Source organism: Sparus aurata, chromosome 2 (genome assembly GCF_900880675.1).
Source record: "Sparus aurata chromosome 2, fSpaAur1.1, whole genome shotgun sequence".
NCBI classification, from domain to species: Eukaryota; Metazoa; Chordata; class Actinopteri; order Spariformes; family Sparidae; genus Sparus; species Sparus aurata.
In genome coordinates, this window is record NC_044188.1 from 29014493 (window position 1) to 29027851 (window position 13359).

General features: G+C 42.6%; 1 protein-coding gene across 1 annotated transcript; it reads left to right on the forward strand.

Moving 5' to 3' along the window:
• Positions 1 to 225: 225 nt before the first annotated feature.
• On the forward strand, positions 226 to 9140 carry hspb12 (heat shock protein, alpha-crystallin-related, b12). The gene is made up of 3 exons (XM_030442662.1): positions 226 to 653; positions 5291 to 5442; positions 8396 to 9140. Exons 1-3 carry the CDS (start codon positions 407 to 409, stop codon positions 8585 to 8587), a joined length of 591 nt encoding a protein of 196 aa, XP_030298522.1. The 5' UTR covers positions 226 to 406; the 3' UTR covers positions 8588 to 9140.
• The last annotated feature ends 4219 nt before the right edge of the window (positions 9141 to 13359 follow it).

Consider the following 13359-nt stretch of genomic DNA (forward strand, 5'->3'; position numbering starts at 1 on the left):
ACTCACCACTCTTCTATTTCTGACCACATGCTAGAAGCAGCTCAAAGAGGCCCCTCCAGCCTTATCTCTACTGTGTGGCTCTGCATAAGAAGGGGTCTCCAGTCCTTATCAGTTTGTCCGTTACATTCTTGGCACCGGTGGATAGACAAACTGCCATTTATGGCTAAAGGAAGACACGCTGTTCTACTTCCCACAATACACCAGTGCTTTATAAAAACCCACAACAAAGACCGTGAGTGGGAGTCTAACAGCTTTTGGTAACCCACTTCTTTCGCTTTTATTCTGAGTACAGAAATTATATCTGAAAAGGGTCTGATTTTTCTGAATCTTGGCTGTATTGAGAGTAGGAGTATTTTTTGTTAAGTGTTTATTTGCAAGTGTGAAAAGCTACTTCATATCCTCTATTATGGCATCACTGACATCTTCCAGCCGGAGATCCTCCTCCTCCTACCGTTCATCATCACGTTACAGCACCTCCAGCTCTTTTCGGTCCGAGGGCTCACTGGGGGGATCGTCCGATTCTCTGGATCCCCTTTTTGAGCCGTTTCTTGACTCGGCTGATCATACCACTCTGTTTGGAGAAGAGGGCCCCGGGGGACCCAGCTGTTTGTCCCCCTTCAGCAGGCACAGCAGATCCTCCTATGGACACACTGGTAAGGAAACTGACTAAGCCTCTTCCCCATTAGTTTCTATTCCTGACAGGCATTCTGTTATTACACTCCAAATGCAATTTGCAGTCATAATGTTGGTGGATTTCCCCATCGTGGGTGGTGACGTTTGATCGCATTTCCAAAACCAAAACCCCAAGAAGGAATATGGAATGCTGCTCCAATGTACTAACCATATCCCATACTACCTACAGTCGTAACTACTGTATCCATACTTACATGATTTTCCAAGGCATTAGATTCCTACCTGATTATGTGAGGCTTACGTTATATCCACTGTGTGCTTTTTCCTCATTGTATGGAAAGCAGGGCCTGAATCAGAGTTTAGGGTAAAGCTGGGCTCAGGGCTTTCCAGTCTGAAAAGTGAAGCCAACGCAGAAGTGCCTTAAAATTGCACTATTTCTAAAGGCCAGCAGGGGGCAACTCCAAATTTTCCAACTTTTCCAAATGAATTTATGGTGCTAATCGTCGGTTTCAACTGTTCTTCAATACAGCATCAAATTCATTTTGTAAGTTATAGTCACATTTAGAGTAAAACTGATGGTGAAGCAGGGTGTGCTTTTGGCTGGATTCACATCAGATCAGGTGGTGCAGTGATAATGCATTCACTCTCATAATGAGAGTAGTCAATTTTGGCTGCTGCGATGCTGACAAATACAGTTTTAAAGTTCAAGCCTACTAGACTTTTGGAGAGATGGAGCCCGACGTCATGTTGCGGTGGTCAATCACATATGCTGGCGGTCAGACTCGCAGCGTGAATGACTAAATCCACCGTGGATTGTAATGTAGTCTGTCATGCGTATTCACTCAGTTTGGCATTGTGTACCAGTTAAAGCACATCCGTGGATGTAGATAATCACTGTAGGACTGCAGAGGCATGATGGCAGAATGGGTCAGTAGCTCGGCATGTTATTTAGCATAGCTAAATGCTGCAGATGGAGCACAACAGACATTTCTCTGAGTTGCTTGATGTTTTCCGTTAATCATTTGCATGGTCTCATGCCCCAATTTAAAACACACAGTAATTATTTGCTTTGCATCCTGGTTATTAACTATTATTTTTAATTTGATGATGAGGACAAAGATCTCCTATAGGACCACCATGCTAGTCGCATAACAACATCGCAGCTTTGCCTTTCTGCGAACTGATCAGTGGGGGTCCCAAAACGTCAAACACATAGACCATTGAGTGACACTCCCACACTGCCACACAAGCCTGTGGCAGTTGTCAACACCACCCGACTTGGTCTGAATGTATGATTAAGGCGTCGCTATGTTGCAATTGACAAGTTGCTTCCATGACCATGACTGACTTAGGATATCTTCCCCAGCTCCACCCTCTCTACCAAATGCAGTTGCTTCTTGCTCTAAATACTTGAGTAAGAGTACAAAAGTACTAACTACAATTGGAATATCTCAACCCCGATGGTCTTCATCAGGTAAAGAAGTGAACAGACAGCTGTATTTATTTGTGACACAGTAACAAATCATCATGTCCAGAACTGGAGCACTGGAGAAGTCAAGGCTCAGTGCCTTGCTTATGGGCACCTTGGCAGCACTGAGGTATAGGGCATTAGTGTTTTACATTACAGTGGTGCGGTGATTGAAAGAAAAACGCCATAGAGAAGAAAAAGACCTGCGGCTCAGAGAAAGTAATGAGCCGGAGTCATGAAGGCTTCTAAAAATGATGATGTCTGTACGGCTCCAGACATCATCTATGGGCCACATAAAGAACTAATAGCAATGTGAAAAAAATGATGTGCTAATATAAAACACAGGAGCCTCTAATATGATATAAAGTGTTGAAGCAGTTCAACTGCCGCACAGAGCCATAATAACCCCAATAAAAAAAGGTTTATTACTGGTGTGACGCTGTAGGCAGATTAAAGCATAATCAATAAGTGGGCTTAAAATTTTATGTTGCTGACCTTTTGGAATATTTCAGTGCACAAATGTCAAATCAAATGAAGAAAAAATGACCCACAAGTGTTTGATGCTCCTGCTGAGTCTATTCTTTAGTGAAAGATTGTCTCTTCCCAGGCTGCCAGTAAACCACATTTAACAGCCAGAACACAAGTTCCAGTCTCTCATGGCCTTTATCTTCTAGTCCGAATATAAAACACAAAAAGACCCCAAACAACTGGGCAATAAGGCTTGGCTTGAATATATGGAGCCCCAAAGTGGTCAATAATAATGCTAAATAAATAATTAAGACTCTTGAATGCATAGTTAGGCTACAGGAATAAACTGTGTAAAATAAAAGGGACCAATTTTTGTTGCTATTTCATCACGGAAGATTTTATTTTCTCATACTCAAATTTAAAGCAGCGTTATCAATACTTGTATAATATTTCATGTCATTTCATCTTTCTGCCATTTGCACCCACTTAGCCTCCCTTAAATCAAGAAAGCTTAACTATTAATACTAAATTTAGCCAGTTAGCTCAATGCCAGAGAAGTTCTGATTCAACCAAATATAGGCTGGCGCTGTAAATGAACACAGACACAATACTTATCTCTTTTAGTTTAGCTGAACGATACTGCACGTGCTGCCCATCTCACCAGCTAAGAGGCTAGGCTAGGCTGTGGGCTTGGCTGTAAAAAGCCAGTGTGACTTATGATGATGAGTTTCATTTGCTTACTTGAGCTGAAATATTTTACTTTAAATAAATAAATAGATAATAAATAAATTGTATTTATTTATTTTACACAACTTATTTGAATTCAAATGTATTTCACAATGTCTTGAATGATTTATTAAATATTGAACACCTCTTCATTAGAAATCTAAGACTAAAACATAAATAGAATCCATCAAATAATGAATTAAAGCATTACAAATTGAAGAACACACTGAGAAAGAATATATATTATATATGCACACTCTTAATGTGTATTAAAAAAGGAAGTATATTAAGATACATCAAAAAATATAAGTCAAACTTATTCATATGGATCTATAGTGTAATTTATTTTTCTCATACTTCTAACCAATTAATTTCTATTTTTCCTCCTCACTCATCCACCCCCTCAGTGCCAAGGTCTCTGGATGTTGTGGGGCTTTCTTGGTTGACACGCCTCTGCAGCATTGCGTGGCAGTCGGGAACAGTGCCTCTGGACTGGCAGACCAGGGTGGTGGCCCCCCTATTCAAAAAGGGGGACCGGAGGGTGTGTTCCAACTATCGGGGGATCACACTCCTCAGCCTCCCTGGGAAAGTCTATTCCAGGGTACTGGAGAGGAGAATTCGGCCGATAGTCAAACCTCGGATTCAGGAGGAACAATGTGGTTTTCGTCCGGGCCGTGGAACACTGGACCAGCTCTATACCCTCCGCAGGGTGCTCGAGGGTTCATGGGAGTTTGCCCAACCAGTCCACTTGTGTTTTGTGGACTTGGAGAAGGCATTCAGCCGTGTCCCTTGTGGCATTCTGTGGGAGGTGCTCCGGGAATATGGGGTTGGAAGCCCTCTATTAAGGGCTGTGCGGTCCCTGTACGACCGGAGCAGGAGCCTGGTTCGCATTGTAAGTAAGTCAGACCTGTTCCCATTGCATGTTGGACTCCGGCAGGGCTGCCCTTTGTCACCGGTTCTGTTCATTATTTTTATGGACAGAATTTCTAGGTGCAGCCATGGGCCGGAGTAGATCTGGTTCGGGAGCCGCTGGATCTCCTCTTTGCTTTTCGCAGATGATGTGGTCTTGTTGGCTCCTTCGAGCCAGGACCTCTAGCATGTCCTGGGGCAGTTTGCAGCCGAGTATGAAGCGGCTGGGATGAGAATCAGCACCTCCAAGTCCGAGGCCATGGTTCTCAACCGGAAAAAGGTGGCTTGCTCCCTCCTGGTTGGGGGAGAGCTCCTGCCTCAAGTGAAGGAGTTTAAGTATCTTGGGGTCTTGTTCACGAGTGAGGGAAGGATGGAACGTGAGATTGAAAGGCAGATCGGTGCAGCGGCCGCAGTAATGCGGTCGTTGTATCGGTCTGTCATGGTGAAGAGAGAGCTGAGCCGAAAGGCAAAGCTCTCGATTTACCGGTCAATCTATGTTCCTACCCTCACCTATGGCCATGAACTTTGGGTCATGACCGAAAGAATAAGATCCCGGATACAAGCGGCCGAAATGAGTTTCCTCTGCAGGGTGGCAGGGTGCTCCCTTAGAGATAGGGTGAGGAGCTCTGTCACCCGGGATGAGCTCGGAGTAGAGCCGCTGCTCCTCCACATTGAGAGGAGCCAGCTGAGGTAGCTCGGGCATCTGTTTTGGATGCCCCCGGGATGCCTTCCTCGGGAGGTGTTCCTGGCATGTCCCGTCGGGAGAAGACCCCGAGGTAACCCAGGACACGCTGGAGTGACTATGTAGCTTGGCTGGCCTGGGAATGCCTTGGGATCCCCCCGGAGGAGCTGGAGGAAGCGTCCGGGGAGAGGGAAGTCTGGGTGTCCCTGCTCAGGCAGCCGCCCCCGCGACCCGGCCCAGGACAACGCGGAAGAAAATGGATGGATGGATGGATGGATTTTCCCAGCATTCTACTCATTTTATCCTTGTTTATATATTTCTGAATATATGAGTTTGAGTCCTTTCGCTGTTCAAACCTCCAGATGTTGCTCCTACAGTGTGCTGTTTCTCCACCGCTCCTGTAGGTGGCGCTGTGACAGGCCGGCAGAGCAGCACAGGTGGGCCGGTGCATCCTCTGGGAGACAGCTACTACATGTCAGCTAACGTCAGCCGGTTTGAGCCACATGATATAGTGGTGATGGCCTACAACCACCATGTCGTCATTCACGCTCAGAAGGTGTGTGTGTGTGTGTGTGTGTGTGTGTGCATGTGTAAATTAGCAGAGGTGTGTTATTATAATTCTGATGGTGTGGGCGGGAACCAGCAGAGCATATGCGAACATGTCTCAAATGTGTTTTTCTCACCACACTCGTCATATGACTGTGGGAATGAATCAGACCTATGAATGAACACTCTTGTCTACTCTTTGACTGACTGACACAGTTTTGAGGGCAGTCAGTTGCATTTTTGATCTGGTCTGCATTATTAACAGTGCTCAGCATCCTCTAGCGTCTATTGGGCAGGACAGCTTGTAGAAAGAGATGGTAAAGAGATGGAGACAAGCACCAAAGGGCTCGGGGATGGAATCGAACGTAAGCCGCTACCAGAGGTGGGAAGTAACCAAGTACAAATCCTTTGTTACTATACTTGAGTAGATCTTTCAGGTATCTGTACAACTTTTTACTTTTCCTCCCTACAGTTTACACAAATATCTGTACTACTATTACTCCTTACATTTTCAAAACAGGCTTGCTACTTTAGTGCTTTTGAGTCATCAGTGCACATCCCACACAGCCACAACATATAAAGACGTAGTGATAGAAAAGATGGAAAAAGACAAAAAAAGATGAAAAAACAGACAGACCGGACAGGAATGGGGAGAAAAGGTGGGTTAGTGTCCCGTGCTCGGCTGATTGCTCAGTGTCAGTACATGGGGGGAGCATGGTCTACCAGAGGATCATCCAGGGCACTGCTAATGTGACCATTTTCATGTTAAATCAATTGAGTTAATCAGTGCAAAACCTCAGTATAATATGAATATGAATCATCATGGTTAGTGGCTAAAAAGAAAATAAATATATTTAATTTACAATTATTATTATTAAATTGTAATACATATAAATTGTATATAATAAAACAAATAGAGGAATCAAAAGAATTACAACTTCATTTAAAGGACACCTTTTCTGCTTTTCATTTTTTTCCTTTCCTTCACCTAGTCAGTAGTGATGACATCACTATGTCACATTTGCATCATTTTTTTAACAGGGAGTTTAAAATATGATGCAGCTGACCAGAGACAAGGAGAGCGGTGCTGGCTCAGGTGTGTTTGATCTGACCAATCAGAGCAGACTTGGTGTGCTGTATTTCTGGGTTCTCTCTAAATTCAACTTTTCTTGCAAAGTACTATTATACATTTTTACCTATTCTGGTCTCCAAAAAGTGTTTAAATGTAACAATTTCTGGTCAAACCGCTCATAATTCAGGTCCATGCTGAGACCACTCAGGTTATTGAGTACTAAATTATTAGGTGTATTATACTACTACTATTATATTCAGTACTAATGCATTAACACTCAGTCAAGTCAAGGAAAGTCAAGTTGAGTCGTTACTTAAAGCGAAACTCTCGCCAAAAAGCAACCGAGGCTTTATTTGGGATTGAATATGAGTCAAACCTTCGTGTGAAAGCATAATTATGACGAAAGAGGCACTTTTAAGATTTACCGTAGTTTCGACATGCTAGCATCAAAATCGCTATTTTTAGAACACTAAGAAGGCTCGACACAACATGAAACTTTGCTCGTAGCATCACCAGGGTCTCTACTCATGAACACGAGCATTGAGAACATTGTTTGTGCACACAGAGTTTATGAAAAAGAAGGTTTTTGAACTACTCACCTTAGCTGCTGCACCTCCTGCGCGTTGCCGTCATGGCAGACAAAAAGTGTCAATCCCTGAGTGCGACCTGACAGGCACGCTTGAGGAGCGGTTCACCAATACTCTCCTGCCTGTCAGGTCGCACTCGGGGATCAACACTTTTTGTCTGGCATGACGGCAACGCGCAGGAGGTGCAGCAGCTAACGTGAGTAGTTCAAAAACCTTCTTTTTCATAAACTCTGTGTGCACAAACAATGTTCTCAATGCTCGTGTTCATGAGTAGAGACCCTGGTGATGCTACGAGCAAAGTTTCATGTTGTGTCGAGCCTTCTTAGTGTTCTAAAAATAGCGATTTTGATGCTAGCATGTCGAAACTACGGTAAATCTTAAAAGTGCCTCTTTCGTCGTAATTATGCTTTCACACGAAGGTTTGACTCATATTCAATCCCAAATAAAGCCTCGGTTGCTTTTTGGCGAGAGTTTCGCTTTAAGGGTAGTCAAGTCCCAAGCCAAGTCACCTTTTACCCCCCCACTATGATGTAGTCATATCTGCAGTATACAGTCTTTACATATAGAAAAGACAAAGTGTCAGTACCTATGTTTTGGTATTATTGGCCAATTTGTCTCACCTGTTCAAAAAGTATGATGATGAATTGATTCTGTCACAGAATAATATTGAAAACGTAATCAGTTGCAGTCTGCTGTACATACCACTGCAGAGAGTAACATAAGATTAGTGTTTTCTCACAAACCAACAGTGATTGATCAGTACCATAATCCATAGAAAACCAAACAACCTCCATCATGTCCGTTATATCTGACCTGCAGACAGGCTGCAGCTTTTCCTGCCTTCACCCTCTCCTCCCTCACAGTTTGACGTTAATCAGGTTTAAAACGTGAGAGAGTAGGAGAAGAAGCAGTGGGATCCTCTGCAGCAGTGCAGGAAGATCCTTTTAACAGGGGTCAGCGGACAAATTGGCAAAAATCCACAACCATTCAACTCACATTAAAGGCCGGTAACAGCACCGAAATGTCCTCAGAGAGAACTAGTCAGTGTTCATTTCCTCTACCCTCTCTCCTCCCTGTTTTTCCTCTCTTGCTCACCAACTGAGCAGCTGTTACCTCTTCACCTTCCTCTCTTCCCCTCCATCTCACCCTCTCTTCACACCTTTCTTAGCCTTGTTGTTCTTCTCACTTTCTCTTGTCGCCCTCCAGTGCTCGATGACCACTTTTTTCATCATCTCTGCTCCCCTCTGTTTAACTCTTTCCAACAGCGTTTCATCTTTTTTGAACATTTTGTCTCTGTCTTGTAGGTACTTGATGATGGAAGCATCAGTGACACATTCACCCATAAATCCCTCTTCCCAGAGGATATGGACCCCCTGTCAGTCAGTGGGACCCTTAACCCTGATGGTACCCTGGTGGTGAGCGTCCGTCGGACCGCAGCACCAGCTGGGCTGGAGCCACTGGGTGTCCCCACTTATCGAAGTGAAGCTCACCTCTGAGCTCCAGCCTCGTAGTGCTTCTCTCAGCTACCATTGTTTGACTATAATCATGTTATTATAGCGTCATCAGTGAGATTCACTCATGTATCAAGCCAATAATAAGTTAAGTCTGTGAATGAGTTGAGTTGAGTTAAGTTGTGTTTGTCCACCCGTTCAGTAACACTTTGATCACTGTAATATATCTCAGTAACTTCTGTTGTGCTTGGATCAGATCCATCGGGGTAGGGCTTGCTGTCTGCCAAAATATCTTTTTGATATTACTATACCAATGCGGGGTGCCAAAGTTAGATACATATGAAGTCCCACACTGAGTGCCTATGAAATACTGAACATAGATGACTGAAACCCTCTAAAAATGCATGTTTGACTTAAAACAAGTAGCTCCATCTCAGTCCTCGTAATCTTTTTATATGAACAATGTAATAAGTGTACTTTTTGCATGTTCTTCTTGTGTAAGTCAAAAGTTGAACAAGCAAAGCTGCAAACTTTGTCTGTGTCAAACTAATTTATATTATGATTCAAGGTTCAATAAATGTGTGTTTTGTACAGAAAAGATTTGCAGAGCTTTTTGTGAATTGTGAAGGTTGCTTATTCTGTGTATAACTCTCCAACTCCTACTCCCTCTATCCAAGACCATCATCACATGGCGACCATTTCTCTCTGGCATCACGCACAGATATATGGAAATAACATATAGCTGTCTTCATGGTTGCGAGTCATATATATTAAATTATCAACTTTTCATAGCTTCCTAAATGAGTGGAGGACAATGGAACGTGAAAATCTGGAGGAAACTGTCCGGTGCGTAAACATGGTGTGTTGGTCAGAGGGCACACATGAGCAGCAGGATGGAAGAGTTCTGCTGTGAGAAAACAAATTCAGCCAGAGAGCTGGGTTTCATATGTGATCACACCACACAGTCCGACACTCGGGGTGAATTTCTTTGTTTGAGACATCTTCTACTTGAACTGAAATCTCGACAAAGTAAGTCAGCACATTCCAGCTCACAGTGAGTTTCTCCACAAGAATAAGTGGGTGAATGTTAGCAGAAACGGCTTTGACAACAGCCAAACACTTGTCCCGGGCCGCTGATCAAGATCAATATAATTGGACTGACGTGAGGCTTTACTCCGAGGCAAAATGAGATCTCACGCCTGTCACCACTCATCTCCTCCACCTCTGTCTGCACACACACGTAGTTGAATTACTAAGCCTATTGGGGCCCGTTATCCCCCTAGCACTCAGATTTATTGACTCAAGATGGTGGTGGTATGGTATGAATGGAAGACAAACAACACATGCATCAGCAGGCTAAAAACTAACCTGTCTTAAAACGGTCAGAACGCAGCTCATGCTCCCTATTAGTGTGCTTCACAATGATTGGAAAAAATAGAAGAATCAACCCAACTGGTTAAAGCTGGGGACTTAAGACTCCTGGTACAACAATATCGAGATGAATAGTCCTTGATCCAATATTTATCACGATATTAGAACAACAATGAAAAACATGACTTGACATGACAATGTCCTGTGATGAAACTGTGAATCTCATGCGTACATCATTTCATCACATCCACTAGATGTATACAGATAAACTGAGCCCTAACCCTAACCCTAAATTGTACGTACTGAATAGTTATTACATACAACTTAGACCCTAGAGAAGAAGTCATTTACGTGAACTAAATATTTTGAGTAAAGCCAACTAATGTAAACTTAATACACTTCATCTGTATCCAGTTATGGCTCTATGTTAATACAACTTGACATGTTTAGTTTCAGCTTGTGTAAAAAGTGAAATGGTTTAAGACAATGGGTTCCCACACACGTTTCTAGTAAAGTTATTGATTGTTGAAATAGATTGTTTTATAAATAGTTTTTTTTTCAATTTTTGCTTTCACCCTCAGTTTGATGATAACATGCTACCATCCAAGAAACCAGAATGGCCAGAGTGGTCCACAATTTATAGGTTGAGTAAGATGTTGACATAGCCGAGAGGAACGAAGGTCAAACCAACAAAAAGCGAGGCAATTTTCCTTTTATTCCAAAACTTGTCTTTATCCTTTACTTATATTATGACGATTGTTTTATAAACCTTAAAAACAAGTCACCACTCCTAACTGACGCTCAGTGATATGTCTCCTAAGGTATTCTTAATCCTGAACATAACTGCACTGTACTCATAGATCCGATATTAATCTATTAAAGATGCAATGTGAAATGTAGTCGATTGTTGAGTGTCATTTGCAGCTTGTCACCGACACAAAGCGTCCGAATTTGACTTGGAAATTTGACTGAACAATCAATCGTCTGTCTACAGACTCGCTAATTGCACCTTTAAATCTACATGCAGACTGATAGATGGCAAAAATCTACTCAGCATATTTTTTTTTTTTGACATTTTTCCATTCTTGTTACGAGACGTGGCATTGATGAAGACACATGTGCCCGTACAGACAGAGAATAGACTGCGGCTGTCTCTGACAGAGCCCTGTCTGCACCTCTTACCAGCCATTACATCAATCAGTCTCCAAGTGCGACAAGCACTTCCTACACTGTAGCAGTTACTGGGAGGCAGGGAGACTTTTTCTTTTTCTAGTGACACCTTTATTTAATATTCATCAGAAACGAGGGCGGTGTCAGCAAGGACAGATGGCGCTCTGCACAACAAGGCTAAACGCTGCTCAAGTGTTTCTAACCTCACTCATCGCAAAACAGATGAGCGACCGCAGCCGTGCTCGTTACAACTTAATCTCGTCTTTGGTGTCTCAGCCTACGAGAATTTGAACACATTCAGCATATGGTCACTCACACACACACACATGTTCATAGCCTCTTGTGTGAAGGATATCAAAGTGTCATATTATTACTGATAGTACCTGGCACTAAGAGGGGATTATAGATTGTAATGGAGGTACGAACGACGATAGATACTTCAAAAAAAAGTGCTTAATGATCTCTGCAACACACAGGCAGGCACACATGCCCATAAACAGACGGAGGCACAACTCATTCTGTCTCTCTAGAGAAAGTCTCGTGCTCCCACCTGACACTCACTGAGTGACAGAGCTGCAGCCTACTTAACGAAAGAACTCATTTAGATCATTAAGCTTTTACCATTGCAGTCCCAGCCCATTACAGTCCAGATGCTCTCCTCACATTCACACACAGCAAAACAACAGAATGGAGTGTGTGTGTGTGCACACATGAGTCTGTGTGTGTGTGTGTGTGTTGTGAACAGGAACATGCCATAAGGAGGGGACAGAAAAACACTGACAGAAACAACTGCATATTCACAAACTTGAGATTGTGAAAAAGTGTGGTGGCTGCAGTTCATTACAGTGCCAACTGTTGCGGTTAACACTCCCAGTGGGAAAGCAGCTGAGTTGAATACAGTGCTCTGTTACTGCAGCTGACTGGACTGACTTCCACAGTTTCCACTACTTAATCAACTTTATAAAGTTTACAACATCCTGGATGACTCAGATGAGACCAGAACCAGTTTCCTTCCCCAGCGCACTCTTCTAGAAGTGGATCAAACCCTTTGGCTAGAAGTGAGTTCTGAGTACTAATAATGGGTGGATCCTCTTAAAGATATATTATAAGATTTCTTCAATGAGCTCTCTTAAAACGACAAGCTCTTTGTGATGTATTTTGTTGAAATGAGTGAGGAACGAAGACAAGTTTGACTCTCTGTGTCTGTGTCTGTGTGTGTTTGAATTTAATCTCTGAACTCAGCACTCAGCAGAGACGCCTCTTCTCTCTGTAACATAACATTCATTCAGTAAAGTACATTTAATCTTTAATCAGCAGTCAGCATTACGAACATACACACCCGACAATGAAGGTCACCTCTGCAGATTGCTGCTGCAGTCAGGTTAATAAATGGGAGGGATCTATTTTTGAATCCCAGAAGTTTGAAAGTAATCCCTGAGCTCTCCTCTCGATGGCTGCGGATCCGAGCAGTCTATACTGTGACAGTTTATTCCTCCAGAAGATCAGAAGGGCCCCCTTCCTGAAAGGTCAGCTTGGTCAGCTCTCTAATGTTGCAGTCAGACCAAAAATTATGGAAATAATTGCATCTACTTGCACGACCCGATAAAATAAATCATGTGAACCCAAAAACATTTGCAAAAAGTTGCTTGAGTTCAATATTTTTTACTCACTTGATTGTCTTAAGCGCTTTTTCACATCATCATGTCACTCGACACAATAACGCTTCCAATCACGTTTTGTCATTGACCCTGTATGTAATCTAGACGTGCTGATGATTGGTGTGTTCGAAACTATTGCCGTGCTGCTGCCTTGGCTGTGGGCGGTGACTGTATAGTTATAGTCATGACAAATTTATGGAAGTCCTGGTGGCTTATTTGAAGTCAGTTTCTAAATCTAGACTGTGCATTTCTCTGTGGATCGAGTCTATTGATACTTTTTCATAATCGAAAAGATTTGGAAATCTCACCTACTCATATACAGTAGGTCCTTCAAAACATTTTCACAATAAATAAAAATCATGTCTCTGTATATTGGTATTATTGGCCAATTTGTCTAACCTGTTAAAAAAAGTGTGATGATGAATTGATTTTGTCACAGAATAATATTGAAATTATAATAAGTTGCAGTCTGCTGTACATACCACATAAGGCAACATTAGTGTCTTCTCACAAACGAACAGTGACTGATCAGTACTATAATGTACATAATATCAACAACCCACAACCTGTCAAGATACTCTCGTCTGTTGAACAATTTGTTTGTGTCATGATTAAAAG

Coding starts and splice junctions, on each gene's coding strand:
- hspb12 (XM_030442662.1), top strand. CDS start 407: ATGGCATCACTGACATCTTCCAGCCGGAGATCCTCCTCCTCCTACCGT. Junction 654..5,290: donor ATCCTCCTATGGACACACTG/GTAAGGAAACTG, acceptor CCGCTCCTGTAG/GTGGCGCTGTGACAGGCCGG. Junction 5,443..8,395: donor TCGTCATTCACGCTCAGAAG/GTGTGTGTGTGT, acceptor TCTGTCTTGTAG/GTACTTGATGATGGAAGCAT.